The sequence below is a fragment of the Sinohyriopsis cumingii genome, chromosome 3 (assembly GCF_028554795.1).
Source record: "Sinohyriopsis cumingii isolate HCF-2022 chromosome 3, ASM2855479v2, whole genome shotgun sequence".
NCBI lineage: Eukaryota > Metazoa > Mollusca > Bivalvia > Unionida > Unionidae > Sinohyriopsis > Sinohyriopsis cumingii.
In genome coordinates this window covers 105,336,836-105,358,018 of record NC_142963.1, presented here as the reverse complement: position 1 = coordinate 105,358,018, position 21,183 = coordinate 105,336,836, and the positions used below count along the sequence as shown (strand labels likewise).

The 21,183-nt window shown below is 33.9% G+C and overlaps 1 protein-coding gene across 6 annotated transcripts in view; it reads left to right on the top strand.

The window, feature by feature from the left end:
• LOC149803465 (ras-related protein Rab-26-like) overlaps window positions 1–20,958 on the top strand; it is a 163,483-nt gene extending 142,525 nt beyond the window's left edge. For all 6 annotated transcript variants that reach the window (XM_089953176.1, XM_089953175.1, XM_089953181.1 and 3 more), the window contains 2 exons: window positions 2,021–2,097; window positions 8,860–20,958. In XM_089953176.1, the coding sequence (XP_089809302.1) occupies window positions 2,021–2,097; window positions 8,860–8,962 (180 nt within the window). In that variant the 3' untranslated portion in view covers window positions 8,963–20,958. The remainder of the gene's footprint in view (window positions 1–2,020; window positions 2,098–8,859) is intronic.
• The last annotated feature ends 225 nt before the right edge of the window (window positions 20,959–21,183 follow it).

Genomic DNA, 21,183 nt, shown 5'->3' with positions numbered 1-21,183 from the left:
GACATGCATAGTGGCTGGTAGGGATAATTTAGAATGTAGTACTGGCTGACTTTGGTGAAAGCGTACATGTATTTGCAAGTCAACACTTCTACATTCGTGTTTGTTCTGTGATAATGCAGTTTTGTCATATTAAGGGATGGTTGATTATCTGTTCATTTTCTTACATTATTAGTCTAGCTTAATTGCATATGGTATCTGCAAGAGTTGTAGAAGACAGAATATTAATCAGTGTACTTTTCTGTATTCAGTTTTTTTTATTATGATTAATTATAATAATAATTTGTCTGTGTGCTTTTTATAATCATTATAGTAACAACTTACTACTAATTCAGTGTACAGTTTTCAGAGAGATCTGTTTAAAGTTAGACGATTTTTCTTCTTAATCTAAGAAATGGACCAGTTCTAACATTTATGCTTTGTTGCTATTTGTATTTGCTACACAGATTTTCTTCTTTTTTTTCTATGTAAAATTATTTTAAATCTCCAAAACCACAAACCAGTCAAATCATATTAGAAACTATACCGTGTTTGGCCCTTTATGATCCCATAGAAAGGCTGTTATGTTAACACTTTCATGTTAATGCTCTAAATAAATCTTTTAAATAAATTTTTTTTCATGCTTTTATATACTGCTACTTTTAGTGATAGTGATTTTGTTATATACACATAATGCTGATATTGAATATAAAAAAATGTTATGGCCTCTCTGATGTAGAACAGGATGTTTAAAATATAGAGTTATCCTGGACTCGAGAGACAGCTAGTATGTGATTAAAAGCATGCTTTAGTCTGCATTTAAGTCAAGTAAAGGTTTTATATTTTCTATATTTACTGAAATTTCATGCAATATTTCGTCCCTATTTGTTCTGTACCTTATCTTATTTCTTTATAAAGATTAAGTACCCCAAGGTTATCACTTCTTTTTCACAAAGGGTTGCTGGAAAGACTGGACTATAAACGTATGTATTTTTTTGGCCATTCATTTTTATGGTCTATCAAGAAAATACTGTGATCATGGATATTCCTCAGACAGGAAAAGTGTTTATAGTGTGGATATTTTGATATTAGTGTTTTGATTTGTGGTTGGTAGCAACCATGAAATGCACAGAAATCCCCTCAGATATAACTGAATTGACAGCATGTCACTTATTTTAAGTTTTACATTTTTAATAATACACAGAAATCCCCTCAGATATAACTGAATTGGCAGAATATCACTTATTTTAAGTTTTATATTTTTTAATAATACACAAAAATCCCCTCAGATAGAACTGAATTGACAGCATATCACTTATTTTAAGTTTTATATTTTTAATAATACACAAAAATCCCCACAGATAGAACTGAATTGACAGCATATCACTTATTTTAAGTTTTATATTTTTAATAATACACAAAAATCCCCACAGATAGAACTGAATTGACAGCATATCACTTATTTTAGCCTCATTAAACTTTTCCTGGATTAAACTCATTCAGCAAAACTGCATATGAAATAAAGCAGCTGATAACTTCCACTCTCTATGGCTCTAATGTCAACATGATGTAGCCTTCGAAATGGAAAATCCTGAAATTCAAAGACAAGTACAAAATGTAAATATTTGTAGTTGAAATGTGTTGCATGAGATCTGCAAAGATCAATACATGCAGGCCAAGGACACCAAGGTCTACAAACACTTGATAGCATTTGTATTGTGAAAACTCCCACTGATTTGTCACTAGCAGCAGTCAGTGGGTTAGTTTGCTTGTCCACACATCTGCCCATTTGGAAATTATTTCAGAATTAATTCTATTTTTATCTATTGAAGCTTTGTAACATAGGTGTGAATGTTAAATGTTGATGACAAATATCCACCATTCTTGTGGGTATAATGTACTCAATGATGTTCATGTTGTCAAAATTTAATAAAAAAAAGGTTTGTGAATATTTATTATGATTTACATATCTCGTTGTAATAATAATAATAATAATAATAAAAATAATTACTATTATTGTTAAAAACTTTTTCACTTTTCTCAGGACCATAATGTTGCTTTCATGGAAACAAGTGCAAAGACTGGGATGAACGTTGACTTGGCTTTTATGGCTGTCGCAAGGTAATATCATTGTTTAATACTCAAATATTTATATATAGGACTCGTATAGTAAGTGCAACAATAGGAAACCATGACTCACAATAGGTTGAACCATGAATTTCCTGTTATTACATTATTCAGGATTGTCATTTTATAGTTAAATCAACACAATAATTTCTGTAGATTTTGCATGAAATTTATTTTTGTATAAATTTATAATAAATCTAGACTACATATTCTTCCATAATCTCATTGGTTCCAGCTGGCATTTGGTGTGTAATTTTGTGCTGTTGGCTGTTTGTAAGTACTGGATTGTCACATACCACTTGAGAGCCATTTCACTCAAGACCAGTCATATTTGGTACCAAATAAATGGTGTAAAGGCTAGTTACAAATATTCATTGCTTTCCCTGATCTGACATTTTTTTTGAAAAACTTGTTATCCTCTAGCCATATCTTCTAATAAAAAGTACAGAGGTAGTCATGCCTTTCCATCCTCTACTTTATGGATTGAATACCATTGGTCTACAGTTTAATAGCAATAAAATCAAGATCAGGTTTATTTTTATGCCAGACTTTGACTGAGTTATGATTCCTGAAAAATTAAAGGTTTTTCTCTGCTCCAAAGACTTGACAAGAACCTAATGGATTACCATACAGTTTGGTATACTTATTACGTTTTAAAAGTCTAGCTCAAGTTCCATCTTTTCATTCAGATTTTGACTGAGTAATAGTCTGCAGTTGACCTGAGCAATAGTCAACATTGACTTGAGTAATAGTCCATATTTGACAGTAATAGTCCACATTTTGACAGTAATAGTCCACATTTGACAGTAATAGTCCACATGTGACTGAGTAATAGTCCATATTGAGTAATAGTCCACATGTGACTGAGTAATAGTCCATATTGAGTAATAGTCAACATTTGACTTGAGTAATAGTCCATATTTGACAGTAATAGTCCACATTTGACAGTAATAGTCCACATGTGACTGAGTAATAGTCCACATTTGACAAAGTAATAGTCCACATTTGACTTAGTAATAGTCTACATTTGACTGAGAAGTAGTCAACATTTGCTATAATAGAAGATTACCTTTGCAACATGAATTTCACTTCTGCTTGCTAACTTTTGAAGGATTGCATGACATTAAACCATATCTGGTGTATGCTTTAAAATTGAGAAAACCAAACCCAGGTTAGATTTCACCATTTCCTTTCAAAATTTGAGAGATATAACAAGGCTTTGAAATATTTTGAAAGTCTGTTTTCCCAAATGCTAGTAAATGTTTCAATTTTTACTTCCTTGTTTAAATTTTGTTCTTTTCTTTCAAAAGTGTGTTAAGTAGTAGTATCTGAAGTTAGTACATCAGACCCCTTTAAGACTCCCATTGCCACAACAGACCCCTTTAAGACTCCCATTGCCACAACAGACCCCTTTAAGACTCCCATTGCCACATCAGACCCCATTAAGACTCCCATTGCCACATCAGACCCCTTTAAGACTCCCATTGCCACATCAGACCCCTTTAAGACTCCCATTGCCACATCAGACCCCTTTAAGACTCCCATTGCCACATCAGACCCCTTTAAGACTCCCATTGCCACATCAGACCCCTTTAAGACTCCCATTGCCACAACAGACCCCTTTAAGACTCCCATTGCCACATCAGAACCCTTTAAGACTCCCATTGCCACAACAATCCACTTTTTGCAAGATAATGCATGCTTGCACAGCGAGTGAATACTGTTCCAGTGAATAACATTAAGAGAATTAATCAGGACAGAGAATGCTTAAATGGAAAAATGAATTACTGAAATGAATGATGAATAATGTATTCAGTGTAATATTTGCATGTATTTGAATAAATGTATACCCCTTTTTGGGGTCAAGCCATGCCTAAAAATTACAAGACTGAGCAGACGTAACTCAATCTTAATGGAGAGAAGTGGCTGCTAAAACATGTCTAGAATATTACGGTTTTCTTGCAACTTAACTATTCTGTGTGTATAATATTTCCTTACCAGTTTGTGGCTTGAGTTACTTTTATAAATCAGTCATACATATACTTTTTCAATGCAACTGTATTGTGAGAAAAACTGCACCTCCAAAGTGGAGAGCACCCAACATAGAAAAAGGAAGCTGATTTTTTAGTGTGTACATACACTTGATGGGGACATTGTTTATTATATCATAGGTGTGTATTTATTATGATGAGTTTATAGGTGTGTTTTTATTATGATAATTGTATACCTCACAAAATTAGGCCAAATATGAACATCTTAAGTGCATAGTGTTGGTATTAAGTAAAATGTGGAAAAATATTGAAACAGCATATATGTGATTCATGAAAATTAGCATGTGAATGAATACAAAAATTGCATCAACAAAAGTGAGACGTTTTGGAAACGTCTGATGTCAAACAAGAGTTTCAAATATACTCAGAATGAGACTTTATAAAAATAAAAATATAAAAAAACATGACCTTTGCTGCTTTAAACAAAGTTCAGTGAAAGTGAGGTAAGTAAACCTTGGGGTGGAATGTATTATGTTATGATGTCCATCCTTCTGTATGTTTTTTATCTATTTCAACACAATAACTTTAGTTCTCTACAATTACCTGCATGCTTGAACTTTGAGTAAAGAAGAAGCCTGTTGAGTTTGGAGTCAAAAGGCCAAGGTCAGTGTTGTAACTGAAAGTTTACAAAATGGTTCCTGCATAGTAACATGAGTTCCACATCACATAATTGGACCATACTTTGTGGATAGCTTGCACATCAGTTAGAGAAATAGCTCATTGATTTGTAGGTTGAAAGGCCAAAGTCTGACATGAGAAAAAAAATGTTTTTGCTCAATGATATTATTTTTCTTATTACTTGGTTAGCAGCAATGAATTTTATTTTAACATTTAGCAGACTTGACATCAAGAATTTTAAAAGTCATTTTTAATTCATAAAAAAGGGTAATTGTCAGTGTTGGAGAAAAATTTAAAGATTCCCTAACATTTGAGAAATTCCTCTAGTCTTGTTTTGTTTAATGCTAAAACCAACAATTTTAAAATAGCAAACTATTTCTTGTTGTTGTTATTATCACTGCCTTTGACAAAAATTCCAAAATTCTTAGGAGTATCATAAACAAGATATTGTAACATCAGAATTTGAGGAAAGATTTTGGAAAATTTAGTGAGACTGAGATGAGAAGATAAAATAGAAACTGGGACCAGCAAGTCAGATAGAACTGTTATTCACTTAGTCTCATTGCTGATGCCTGAACCACCATTTTTGTATCAGCTATGTTGAGCTGATGTAATTGGCAGTTTAAACCATATAAACAATAAATTGGTTGTTCTAATTATAAAATAATATTAAATTACCAAATGACAAAATATACTGTAATTTGTTTTCTTAAATTATAATAAAGAATATAAAAGAGAGATTTATAGAGAGAGATGTATAAATTTATTTCCATGCACGAGTCAGTTGATGAGTAACCCATTATTAGTACACTGATATTAGGCCTGCTTAATATGGTTATGTTTATGGCATTTGAATTTTGATAATTAACTTTAATGAAGCATCAATGAAGTTTTAGTTTAAAATGACTAAATAAAATGAATCAACTCTAGTTCTACCAGTCAAAAAATTTGTTTTTTGCTGGCATGTGGTCATTTAAATTTGGCTTTTCTGTCATCGTTACATCTGGTGGTGAAAATGGATTTGTGCAGAGTCAAGGTGGGTTATTTTAAAGTGTTGTTGTAAATATAGGTCTAACTTTTATTGAGGTAAATAGAAAATTAAATTGATTACACAGAAACTCGTAACTCAGATTATTCATTTGATTCCTCTGGCATGATTATACTAACTCAGGGGTAGAAAATTTCAATCAGTTTGTTGCCCACTGGGCAACCAAAATGTTCACCCATATAGAATTATAAGAGTACATTTTACTGGTTTAGGAAACACTGAACAATGACAGTTTATTTTGCTTTGCCAATTCAAGTGAACATGTGTGTGCAAATGTTGGCATCTGTTATATCTGGTATTTGTTTTGTCATTTTGTGAACTTTAATCTTCAGAGCAACATAATGGATTACTTAGATATTTGACAGCTGTCATTTACCAGGCTAAATAACTGTCTTAAAGATACTGTACATATTCCATCCATAAAATTAAAACTTCCTAATAAAATTTGATATACCGTATTTCATGTAATTCTTCGTAAACAAAAAAATAATTATTAATTTCAGTGTATTAAAAATTATATGTAAAATAAATTATCATTTTGTGGTACTGACCATATACAAAAAATAAAAGGATCGTACCTGAACAAGTTCTACAGAACACACACTACTTGACAACCTAACGGTACAAACATACAAAGTAAATGTATATTTTCTGTCTCATTCTGCTCTCAACTCAAGAATCTAGGATAATGTCTCAGTGTGCAAGCTCATCTGCATTTAGAGCATATGTAGCTGTTATGTTGTGTAATGTTGGCAAAATGATTAAGATGGTTTGAACATGCATTAGTTATGGGTATTATTTATTGGTACATTTTACTCCATGACATAAGTCCACATTGTCAAGAAATTAAGTGCAACTTGTATTCTTACAGCAACAATAACCTCATTATCAAGTTGCAGTAAAAAAATAAATAAAGAACTAGAACTCATGTTTTAGTTAATGTGCACAAGTGTGTGTCTGTGTGCGAGAGAGAGATGAAACAAAATTTTGTCAGTGTTCAAGACTGTACTTATTCAGGGTGGTTTTTATTTTTATTTTTTGCAAAGAGAAAAATGAATGTTCTAAGCTACCTGATGATTCTTATAATCCTCATATATTACCACCCTACCTTATTCCATTATCAATTAACCCCGCTAAATCAAGTATTCATCACTATAAACTGTCACACTGCAGACATCATAGTGATATGACTGAAAAATTGTTAAAAGCTACATTAAAAATCCAAATCACACACACACACACACTCCAAGTAATCATTCTTGTTTTAATTACAATATACATTGTCACGGCAAGCACATGGCTTCGCAGAGTTATTTACACAGTAATTAAACATGCTTAGCGCTTTGGTTATTCTAGTTGAAACCAGATAGAGGGCAAGAATCAACAGAAGAGGTCAAATCAGTGAGGCTGCCAGTAGGGAAATTAGGTTCTTTTTAGGGAAATGAAAATCTGTCCATGTGCTATTGAAGCCATTGTCCATACAGCAGATGTTGTAAGGACAAAGGATCATACGCGTTACTTGCTCATCGAACTTACCAAGAAAGATAACAATAGAGGGGTATATCAAAGAATAGATTTGCAATAAAATGTTAATTAAATCCAAATCAGAACAGTCCAAGCACTTAGAAAATGACAAGGTTTTTATATTTTATTTTTGTGTGACTATAATGAGACAATAAGACTAGTTGATCACTGATCTTTGGTCTTCACTTTAGCATGTACTGAGATATAATTTTTGTTGGATAAGAAAAATCAAAAGGGATTCCAAACTCATTTTAGAATGCATGTGGTGTTTTGTTACGGTGACGGACATAATAAGGAGAACTAAGTAACGATAATATTTAAAGATACATTTTGTGAAGACCTTTATCGATTTGTTAATAAACACTAGTAGATATTGTAATGACAGCAAGCTTATGCATCAGTCATTGTATTTTCTCACCAACAAATAATTATTAATTTTTGTAAAAACAAAATGGCAATTTGGTATTTTCGATCTTTTTTGCGAATGTAAATCTTCCTAGTAGCAATTTTATGTCCAATAATTGAATGGGTTTTTAAAAAAATACAAAGTGGTATGTATGAAAAAATATGATAATTATTATTTTGATAACTGGATTGTGTGCGAAAAATTAAATGGCATGAAAAAATACATGAAATATGGTATTGTGGTTCTGTATCTGATTAATTTGATATATCATGGGTCCTTGTCTGCTTTAATTATATCACTGAGGGATTTATTCCTCTCAAGATTGGCATGCTGTCTACTAACATTTACTAAGAATAGGTTGTGTTTATAATAATAGGCACTATTCTATATTTATCTATACTGGCCTGTTGGCCTTGAAAAAGTGACTCCAGCTCTGTAAAGAGACGCAAGAGAAATTTTAATCTTATGAGGCAATTACATGTATTATGATCAGAGTGGTTACCTTCCATGATCTTTTGTGATAGCTTCTCCACAAAATCATTTCAGTACAAAATGCTCTTTAAAAGTAATTGCTTAAATATTTTCAATCTAAATATTTTATGAATTTTTAAAAGCAATTTTCAGTTCAGAGATAGAAAAAAAAGACGAACATCAAACAATGAGGTTACATGATTTTAAAGGGATATTAGCATTTGCTTATGATCATAAAAAGGGACATGATTTGCAATATTTCACAATTTATGTTTATCACGTTGAACCTATTTAATGTACAGTATTATGTAATGGTACAAGTCATCTCAGTATTTTCCCATATGTAAAATAAATATAAAGTTATACAATTATGTTGAAGACCTTGCAGAATATGATGTGTTTACTTTTTACTAATACAAGTAATTTCTTAATAAGTGAAATAGGTTTACAAGTTTAAGGAGACTTAAGAGAAACCTTGCATGGTCTTGTGGTATTTACAATCACTTGAAGAACCTTGAGCATATGCACATAGAATATGAAAAGGGTCAGCTTTTGTGTAAGGCCATATTTCCGAACAAATTTCTTTAATATTCGCTGAATCGTTATGCGTGTAGTTACTGATGTTACTTTTGTTGCAGAGACTTGAAGATGAAGAAAACCAGAAAACCATCAGATCCAGCTTTCAATGTGGCGGAATATGTCACAAAAGAACAACAGACTTCAGGATGCTGCGGAAGCTAGTAAAATATAAAGTCTAGAGTCACAGCACAACAAGATGAAAAGTTGTTGGTCATAAATCCATATATCACAGTCACTCACAACCATTCAAGAAACCTTACATAGCAGTTTTTGTCATAAATATAGGGATGACTATTCTCCTAATTAAAAACATTGACAGACAAATTTAGCATATTATCTCAGTATTAAGAAGAGACTTGGATCTCATTCTCTAGATATGAATAAAAGTAATTGTTAAATGGAGTAGAGAAAGATCTGTTCATTTATTAATTATTTACTAATTATTTATTAATCCAATTAACATCAAGCTTTACTTTGAATTTTATGCCCTTATTTAAGCTGAGTTTTTTCTTATGATCTGTCAGAAGCCACTTGAGGCAAGAGTAAAAGCACTTTAAAAAATTAGATTTAATAACTATTAGAAGAATAAAATAATATATTATATTTTATAAAATGATTCATTACTTTGTTAACTGATGTGTAGTAATGCAGAAGGAAAAGCCTTGAGCAAAAGTCAAGAGCTTTATCACATAACAATTATGTTATGCTTGACTGGCCTTAATGGTTGAGAAAGCAACAAATAGCAGTTTTTAATGTAATGTTAACACTTTCCATTTAGAGCATGAAATTTTTCATTCATCACATTGTATAAAGTGATTATAATATAAACAGTTGTTATAAGAGGCTGTGACTCAGTAACTTCCGTCATGGATCCTTGGAAAGAATTGTAATGTTTTTAAGTGCAGTGGACACCTTCTTGAGTAGTCCCTTGACCAGCAGCCACTGATTATACAGTCATAATCCTATGACACTGATGAGTTTGTGATCTGAAGCATCCCTCAAGGATGGACACCCACCCCTCTAATGTGACCAGGACCTGGCATATTAGTGTAAGAACTGTCAAATTTACTCATCCTTAGCAGTCACATAATGATCGTTTAAAGAAAGAAATCTCACTAATATTTCATGATTTCTCAACTTTAGACATTGACATTTGTGTCAACATGCCAATAAATAACTTAAAACCATATTAAGAGGAACATAATTTGATTAGCCTTGCAGCTGTGTTCTTTGAAGTCATGTGTTGTCTCATTGATAATTATCAAGCTGATGACAACATCTAACCGCTGAAAGCTCAGTATTGTTCCTCTCAAGTCAGCATGACATGCATTTGCCAGATAGTAAAATGGTATGATAGCCTTTTTGGCTTTCCTGTCACAGATTATGAAATGTGCATAATTGGGTAACAGACTGAAAGCGGCTCACTTTGTATTACTGTCGAGCATCTTGTGATAACTACAACAAATTGCCAATGAAGGAAAAAGTTGTTGCAAAATGTTCATCAGACATTCTTAGCTTGAAACAAAAAGTGAAAACAGTTAAACTAAGCAAACAGAAGTAAGAGTCCTTTGATCACTACTGAAGAATTTTATGTCAGAAAGATTAAAATAAACATCGCCAGTATTCAACTGCAGTCTGCAGTGAGTGGGAAAATGATATTATTGTAAGTTCAGGAATTGTTACAGTCAGGTGTTTGTGCCCAGATTTCATTGACAAGGAGGTTTTGCACCAAGGTTGATGATTGTTCATAATTTGTTTAAAAATAACATTGATATTAGTTTCATCACATTAAATCCATACCCTGATGATATTCTTGTGACTTCTAAATGAAAATAATAAATATTTAAAATTTAGTTATGCCTTTCATGCTTTATATGTAGTTAGTACTCAATCTGTGTAATCTCCCTCTGGAAAGGCCACCATCTTGTAAGGCCACCTTCCTGCTGTAGAAGGGTTGGCCTTAAAAGGGGTTTGGAGCATGTATATTGACCAGGTTTCCTTAAGATTGTCAGTATATCTTGCTTTAGAAAAAGGAACCAAATACTCTTTTATTTTAATCTTTCTTTTAAACTGGGAAAGAAGATAACTAAAACAGTTTTAAGTAGTTAAGTTCCCTTCCATAATGGTTACAAATGAAACACAATTGTAAACCTCATTTGAATGTTATATTCTTGTCCCTGTACAATGATCTTTCTCAGTAAGATCATAGATGATTTAACATGTTATGTTTGTCGTGTTTGATTGATATTAAGATGAAGAAATACGTATTTAGGTAGTGCATTGATCTCGTCAAGTAGTTGCCATTCTCCTAAGTCACAAATTAGAAGTAGTCATTGTATAGATGAATTCTTAAGGTCAATATGGCTAATCCATTTTTTCTTTACTCTGGGATGCTGTACCATGACTTGACACTTTTTCACCAGGTACTTTTTTCCTTGCACCAATATTGTCATGTTGCATCCCTTTTGGTGTTGTGTGGTGGGGTCATGTGCTAAATCTTGTATTGCCTTGTACAATTGGAACTTCTCTCCTATAATGTTGGTTGGTGGGATGTGGTGGCCTGGATTTTTTACTCTTGGGAACTATAGCCCGGCAGACAACAGTAAGTGAACTTGTCCCTTGGAAACTGTAGCAGCTCAGACAACTCTGTTAGCGAACTGGTCCCTTGGGAGAAATACATCACCAGACAGTGTTCGCAGTGATCAGGTCCCTTCGGAGAAGGCAATAATAGAATAATAATTGTCTGAGTGTCAGAAGAGTAGAAGGTTTAATGTTAAATTTAGATCAGCTGCTTGTTGAAAAGACTAAGGCCTGAATATGGTTACTGCTCAATAAAGAGTTATGTCCCTTTGGTCAACTTTTTTTCTTTTTCATTGTTTTGCTGGTTGTTTTTGTTGTTTCTTTTTTTTAAATATACATTTTCCATGTAACTATTCTTTCTGCCCATTAATGCGTCATACTATTGTTCTGTTACTATCTTATTTTAGTTAATGTTTTTAAAAGAATGCTGAATATATGATATTGAAAATTCCTTTTGTTTTTATGCTTTCTTTTTACTTCTTTTCATTATTCATTTAATTTATACACAAATAAAGTTTTGACAATAATTTTGTGATGTCATCATTTATGCTGTAACTTTATATCCTGGATCCATGAGAGTTATGCATAGAATAGTTTTATAACTATTGTGGTACATAATTCTTTATTTTATACGTTATATTAACCAACCTTTCTTATCTTTGAAGTAATTGCACTATATTTGCTTGTTAAGTGTTACCATACAAGAACCAGTGTAGACCCAGATCCACTAGTCACATAATGCATCAACTGTAATTCTTAAATGAAAATGTGATTTAATGGTTGTTGTTGTTGTTGTGGGGTTAAACGCCATTTTTCAGCACGATAGGCAATACATGGCGGCCAGTATTAATGGTGGAGGAAGAACCCGGAAAACCCCGGAAAGAACCACCGACCCACGAGAAGCTACTGGCAAGCTTTCTCACATGCCCACATTGGCTGAATCTTAGACTCGAACCGCCGCAGACATGATTTAATGGTATATATGCATAAGTCTGATATATTGTGCTGATTAAAAGTTAAGTTTAAAAAATGTAAAGGTAAAAATTGCAAGAGATTTTTTTTTAACCCTTTATTTCATAGAGTATATGGCTTTTTAAGCCTTTGATACACATGTAGCAAAATTACCCAGTGCAGTACACTATAAATAGAACACCTGTTACCTATTCAACTCCATGCACATAGGCCTGCCAGTTAACTGTTAAGCAGTGTAGTGCATGTTACGTTTAACAACAGTTTTAACCATTTGACATTTTTGGTACACATCTATTATGTATGGAAAAATTTAAGAGTAAAGTCAGATCATTATAGCTGTGTAATTATTTTTCACGGAAGAATTTTTTATGTGCTTTTAAATCTTGAGAGAACTTGTTCACTGTCAAGTCAGTGAAACAACATGACCAACCATAGCTGCCTTTTCTCACACTAGAAATTTGCAAGTTTTTTGTCTGCGTCTACATCAGTAAGTGGGGGCCCCGAGTGGCCGAGTGGTCTAAAGCGCTCTCCATTACGGATCACTGCCATCTCACCTCTGTCTGCATGGGTTCAAGTCTTGGATTCGGCTAATGTGGGTATGTGAGAAAGCTTGCCAGTAGCTTCTCGTGGGTCGGTGGTTCTTTCCGGGGTTTTCCTGGGTTCTTTCTCCACCATTAATACTGGCCGCCATATATAGCCTATCATGTGCTGAAAAATGGCATTAAACCCTACAACAACAACAACATCACTAAGTAATCTGAATTTGATCATTTCTAAAAACTAATTGCTGCCTACATCAATATCAGAGCCTTTACCTAAGTTATTGAAGCTTTCATAGTTTTAATTCTAATTGTGAAAACTTTGTAAATACTGAATGAAATCTGCGACCTCCATTTTGGAGAGTGGAGTATACGACCCAGTTACTTTAAATAGCAGATTTCGACCAGAGCATAAACAGTGACCACATGATCTGACATAATGGTCATTTGCAGAAATGAATGTAGTATGTAATAGGGGGGTTTTCCAAAGGTGGCACATTGAAAACCCGCTTAAAATGGCTGATGTTTTACAGCAGTCGTCAAAAGGCTCATCTATGCAAATGGAGTAGAGGCGTCTAAAGGCTCTTCCATGCGAATGGAGTAGAGGCGTCCAAAGGCTCTTCCATGCGAATGGAGTAGAGGCGTCCAAAGGCACTTACATGCGAATGGAGTAGAAGCGTCCAAAGGCACTTCCATGCGAATGGAGTAGAGGTGTCCAAAGGCACTTCCATCTGAATGGAGTAGAGGTGTCCTAATGCACTTCCATGTGAACGGAGTAGAGGCGTCCAAAGGCACTTCCATGTGAATGGAGTAGAGGCGTCTAAAGGTACTTCCATGCGAATGGAGTAGAAGCGTTTAAAGGCTCTTCCATGTGAATGGAGTAGAGGCGTACAAAGGCACTTCCATGCGAATGGAGTAGAAGCGTCCAAAGGCACTTACATGTGAATGGAGTAGAGGCGTCCAAAGGCACTACCATGTGAATGGATTAGAAGCATCCAAAGGCACTTCCATGTGAATGGAGTAGAGGCATCCAAAGGGACTTCCTTTGAATTTGTAAAAATGCAGTAGGAGCGTCTAAAGGCTCTTCCATGTGAATGGAGTAGAGGCGTCCAAAGGCTCTTCCATGCGAATGGAGTAGAGGTGTCCAAAGGCTCTTCCATGCGAATGGAGTAGAGGCATCCAAAGGCTCTTCCATGCGAATGGAGTAGAGGCGTCTAAAGGCTCTTAAATGCAAATGGAGAAGAGGTGTATAAAGGCTCTTCCATGCGAATGGAGTAGGGGCATCCAAAGGCTCTTCCATGCGAAAGGAGTAGAGGCATCCAAAGGCTCTTCCATGCGAATGGAGTAGAGGCGTCCAAAGGCTCTTCATGCGAATGGAGTAGAGGCATCTAAAGGCTCTTCCATGCGAATGGAGAAGAGGCATATAAAGGCTCTTCCATGCGAAAGGAGTAGAGGCGTCCAAAGGCTCTTCCATGCGAATGGAGTAGAAGCGTCCAAAGGCACTTGCATGAGGTAAAGGGTTAAGGATGATAAACCCTTTCAAATAAAATAAATATGTAGTTTTACAAGATAAAAGATAAAGATGTTGAGATTCCTAGAGAGGTATTTAATGAGTTACGGTGTCCTACTTTTGATGTGATGTAGTATAATTTATCTGAATTGCTGCTGCATTATGTAAAAGCAGATCTGGGTCTATGCTGTTCACATTTGAGTGCCCATTACACATGGATAAACATATAAGTATGTGCTTTTTGTATACATTTTATCAATTTTGAACATTCAGCATTTATTTTTGTAATTCAACTCTTTAAAATGAATGCATGTCTCACATTTGTGATTAGAAATCCATATTATTATTTACTTTATGTTTAAATGTAATATCTGCAGAAATATGTATATATTTGTTCTTGTTAAAAGTTACTTTTTCCTGTTATTATAATAAACTTTTTTTTCAAGATGCAAGGAAAGCTTTCCACAAAAGTGTATTGATTTGTGGCAGTAAAAGCATTCAGTCTTAATAATTGATAATAGAAATTAAAATGTCGAAGGATAAGCATGTATCTTGACCTATTTATTCTTATACTTTATTGATTAAGAATTATGGAAGGAATATATTACAATAGTTGCAAAAAATAAATTTGTGCTTGTATTTTTATATGTAAAAAAACTTTAGGTTCATTTTATAAAGCAGTAGTCATATCAAACGTTTTTACCACTGTTGCTACAGTTTAGGGTTCTTAAGAAAGAGAATATAATTCTAGCAATACCATATTAGTGTATTTATCACACAGTCATATATTTGTGTATTGCCTGCTAGTGCCAAGACATAGGTAAGACACTTACAGCAACATTAATAGCCTACATCCGTAGCTGTCATATCAGCAGCAACTTTGTTTGAAACATTTTATATACTCTGACATGCATGCAGTTCCAGTCTCACCCGTATAACCAGAATAAAAACACTAAACACAGGCCTGACACAAGTTTCCACAAAGCACTTGTCATTTCTGCCTTGTGCATTTGTCTGTGTTTCAGATTAAAGATTATCTTAAACTTAACTGAATAATTTCACTCAGCTGTTTTCTACATAGGGCATGGAAAAGATGCAGATTGTTCAACCAATTTAATAAATTTTATTTGAAATAATCATGAAATCACTACTTATCCTGAAAAGATGATCATACCTACAAGGTGTTTCCAATAAAATATAATGCCAGTAATAACTTATCTCTCACTGTTATTATGTTTTACCTTTCCACAATGAAAGAACCTCATCTATGCTAGATGCCCTCCATGATAACCATCTTGAAATCATTGAATGAACTCATCTTGAACAGATAGTTTAGTAGACAGTTTTTCATGAAAAGACTTTTATGTTAACTAGTTGGTCCTAAATGGCAGATTGTACTGATCTGACTAACAGCATGGCCATCTTGATCATTTTTGTTATTGCTGCATCTGCTGAACAGATGGCCAAATCATTTTGGGTTTTCATTAAAAGATTTATGATATGTAGTTGATCCTAAATAAAAATAATGATGACCTGACTTCCAACATGGCTGTCATGGCATCCATCTTGTTTCTTGTCCTGATCAATTGGCGGTATTGACATGGGGTTTTCACTATGACAGTTATTAGTATATGTAATTGGTTCAATTGGATGTAATTCCTACCGACAGCAGTTTACATAGTGACTTAATAAGAATGTAAATTATTTTATTCAACCAAATAAATACAACCTCATCAGTTGTTCATAACTGCCCCACCCCTTTGTTTTGAAAAGAATTATTTTTGCTAAATTTTAAAGTAAAATTATATCATGATCTTAGAAAAAATAAGTCATGTGACTGTTATTCATGATTGGAGTATGTTATCTACTGTTTTGCTTAAACTGTTTTGTATATTTATCAGTGCAGTATTGCATATCTTACTTGGAAAGTACATGTATAGCCTTATTAATGATTAATTATTCATTCCATGTCAAAATGAGGCTGACTATGGAGTTGTGTACAAGGTTTTAAGTAATATTGTAGTGATAAACAGTAACAGTATTAATTTAGTGAAGAAGTTAAATGAAGAAAAATATTTAACAATGCCTTCCTGAAAATGTTGTTTGCAAAAGAAAGGAGTTACTGAATGGTTGTGCTTTGCAACTTTTCTGGTTTTCGAGCTGGGAAAGTCAACGTTTTTCATTCTGCATTGTTGTAGCATAGGTATAAATTTTCTTAAAGAATTTTGACATCTTTATGTTTTATATTTTGTCTTGTGCTTAGGTATTCATTTATTTGGAAGGCTTTATCATCCTAATTTCTGTGCAATTCATTTTTACATTTTTTTTAAAAACCATTTGTTGGCACTACATAGCCAATTTTGTGTTGATGTGCTTTAAAGCACAACCACATACATAAAAAATTTGATTTGAAATCAATTAACAAGTGTTTCAAGTTTTACAAAAGCAATGAAAATATCCAGTTGAATTAATGATGCATGTTGAGAATTACATAGTCATTTTTGATGGCTTTGACATAGGTTTTCAGTAAACCACTTCTTGTGATGGGGTGGCCAAGTGGTCTAAAGTGCTCACCATTACAGATTATTGCCATCTCACCTGTCTGCATGGGTTTGAGTCTTGGATTCAGCCAATGTGGGTACACTGTATGTGAGAAAGCTTACCAGTAGCTTCTCAAGGGTCGGTGGTTCTTTCTGGGGTTTTCCCAGGTTCTTCCTCCACTGCTTAAACTGGCCGCCATGTATGGCCTATCTTGTGCTGAAAAATGGCGTTAAACCCTACAACAACAACAACAACAACAACAACAACAATCTTGTGATAGATTCTTGATCAGACCATTTGCATATTTCCACTTTGGTGAAGAAGTTTGAAAACTATACCTTCCTGATCTTGGAGTTAAGTATTTATGAACAGTGACTTGTACATATATTTTAACCAAACACTACAGATACATTCCAGTGAATAAGTTTCATAATCAGCATTTTGTTATTGTTTTCAGGGTCAAAGGTTGTGACTGGAGGTGGGTACTTTTTTTATCTGTAGTGACTATTGAGCATGATAACACAAGCAAGTATGAATTGTTTTTTAACAAACCCAATTTGTGGATGTATCTGAAAAATACTTTTATGATGCCAATTTAATACCTTTGGTTTCTTATTTTAAAATGTCAGGTTATAGTGAATTACTAAGTTTGGTTGATTCCACATAGGAATTAACGAAACTTAGTAATTCACTATAACTTGACAGTACCTGAGATATTATCCATACTATCTAGGGCCATGAAAAAGAATTTTGTATAGTCTTTCTCATGCGAATGTGTTAACTTAAACATAGAAGAAAATAATTTTGCCAGTAATTTGCAATATTGGAGTTTCTTAAGAATATCAGAAATGATTTCAGTATTCAGCAATTTGACAGAATTGAAGGACAGAAGAAACAGTTTTATAGTATGAAATTATTTTTTGGGCCAATGGAGCATCGTTTCCTTCATGAAACTTTTGTTATGTCTCAGCTCAAGATGACTGGATTTTACTGTATGCCTCAGGCCCCTCCTCTGTCCTGGAATATTTACACAAAAATATTTTTGATATATGGGTTGCCAGATGGCCAAGTGGTCTAAAGCACTTGCTTTTACCGATCACTGCATGGGATTTGAATCTTGGCTTGACTAACATGGGTATGTGAAAAAGCTTGCCAGTTACATTCATATGGGTCAGTGGTTCTTCCTCCACCAGTTATAATGGCCACCATGTATATCCTATCTTAATCTAAGAAATGGTCTTAAACCCCAAAACAACAGCATTTTTGGGAATGTATGATTTTGTGATTAAAATGTCTTGCTGAATGATCTGAAAACATGTACGTTCCAAAAATGTTATGCTGTAAAGAAATCAAAATTCATGTACTCTTAAGTTTGAAGTATGTTCTTTAGGATCAGTATACTGTTACACTACAGCCAGTATAGTTACACTATAGCCAATGTACTGTTACACTACAGCCAATATACTGTTAAACTATAGCCAATATACTGTTACACTAGAGCCAATATACTGTTACACTACAGCCAATATACTGTTACACTATAGCCAATATACTGTTACACTATAGCCAATATACTATTACACTACAGCCAATATACTGTTACACTATAGCCAATATACTGTTTACACTATAGCCAATATACTGTTACACTACAGCCAATATACTGTTACACTACAGCCAATATACTGTTACACTGCAGCCAATATACTGTTACACTATAGCCAATATAACATTACACTACAGTCAATACAGTGTTACACTACAGCCAATATGCTGTTACACTATAGCCAGTATACTGTTACACTGTAGGCAATATAACATTACACTACAGTCAGTATAGTGTTACACTACAGCCAATATACTGTTACACTATAGACAATATATTGCTACACTACATCTATACCCAACTTACTCTGGAGCTATAACATCGTCTCCTGTAGATGGACGGATGCCAAGAAGATACCCAGTACACTTATGCTATAGTCAGTATACGGTTACATTATACCCAATACACTTATATTATTGTCAGTATACTGTTACATGATACCAATAAACTTACATTATGGCCAGTATACTGTTACACTATACCTAATACACTTGCACTATAGCCAGCATACTTTTGCACTATACCCAGTACTGTTACACTATAGCCAGTATACACTTATGCCATAGCCAACATACTGTTGCACTACAACCAGTATTCCCGAGTGGTTTAAAGCGCTCTCAGTTACGGATCACTGCCATCTCACCTCTGACTGCATGGGTTAGAGTCTCGGATTCGGCCAATATGGGTATGTGAGAAAGCTTGCCAGTAGCTTCTCATGGGTTGGTGGTTCTTTCCAGGATTTTTCCCGGGTTCTTCCTCCACTATTAATACTGGCCACCATGTATAGCCTATCTTGTGCTGAAAAATGGCGTTAAACCCTACAACAACAAAAACAACAACCAGTATACTGTTACACTATAGCCAATATACTATTACACTACAGCCAGAATAGTTACACTATACCCAAACATTTATACACTAGATATGTACTGTTACAGTAAAATACAACCAGTATACTGTTACACTACAACCATTTTACTGTTACACAATACACTGTTACACTATAGGCAGTATACTCTTACACTATAGCTAATATTCCATACTCTTTGACCAATATACTGTTACACTACAGCCATTATACTGTTACACAATACCCAATACACTGTTACACTATAGCTAGTTATATCAATAGCTTGTCTTTGTTGATAAAAGTTTGTACATATGCAAATTAGGGGCAGTTATTGTATGATATGATTATTTTTCCTCTGAAATGTAGACAAGATATTTGTATATGTATATGATCCATGATTGTACATAGATATTTCAGTACATATATACATATGTATGTTTATTTGCCATGATATTATAGAGAAAACATTATACCTAATTATATATTGTGCATATTGCCCTAGTATGTAAGTACGTATTGTAGTGGCTGATATTTCAAGCCAAGACCCTCGTCATAATATATATATTGTAACTTATTACATACATACTGGTACTTACTAGTTTTGGCACAGGTATATGACTTATGTCTGCCTCAGCCTTTAAATTGATGTATCTGTAAAAACAGTTATAGAAGAAAACGTCAACCATAGAAAATTTTTAAGAAATATGAATGCATTAATTTGTGTTTTCTTGTGTAATGTACAGTGGCACATGTACCATATATACTCACAGTTTTTGAGCCAACTGCACACTACACATACCTAGATCTACTGGCATATAATGCACTTGCAGATCTATGTCTGTGCAGTCTTTTGGAAGTAATCAGTAGAATGAACATACATCCTGATCTGCTGGTGCATTATGCGATTGCAGATCAGACTATTTTGCTTGCAGTTGGACTTGACTTACAGTTGAATGTACAGGGCACTTCATGTCTGAGAAGGTGTTTGGAGAAAAATAACGTTTTCTGTTCTACCAGAAATTTTGTTTCATAATTATGGTTAACTAAGTTTTATAGACAGATCATCTGCATATTAAGATTGGCAATATTTAAAATCATTTGGAGAGAGTGAGTGAGAGAGGGGGGCATGAAAGTATACAAATTGTGACTGTACACATCCTAGCATGCCAGCTTTTGATCTGTCAACATGTCTTTTATTCAAACAATTGGTTGTCATGATCATAAAGTGTAATTAAAAGGTCTGTTAAAAACTTAATCAGCATAGGTACAATGTCTGAGCTCTTTAAGTTCAAACTTGGACAACTTCTTGAAGCCCAGACCTGGAAAATCATATAACTCTTTTGAGCTGGAAGCTTTGTTTTGACCAATCACAGATGATGTTACTTTTAAAAGAGGATTTTCTGATTGAGTGATAGTGAAAATTCAAGTTCAGAGTTTATGATTTCCAGGCCTGGTCATCACTTCATATTTTCTGCACTGAAAAATCAATCAAGTTCTGGAAGGTTTGTATTGATAGCTGATAATCAGTAATAAACAAAGGCAAATAAAATGTAAGTTGCATTCTGTCTTTGTTTTTCTTTTTTTTATGACTCAGATTTTTCAATGGAGAGAGTATATTGTGTTGTCCTTTTCAGTCTGCCCTATCCTGTCCAGTTAAGTTCCATCCTGTCCAGTCATGTCCCATCCTGTCCAGTCATGTCCCATCCTGTCTATTCATGTCCCATCTTGAATTTTGCTTCCACTCTAACTTTTTAGGCACTTGTGGCTTAGATCCAAACTTTACAT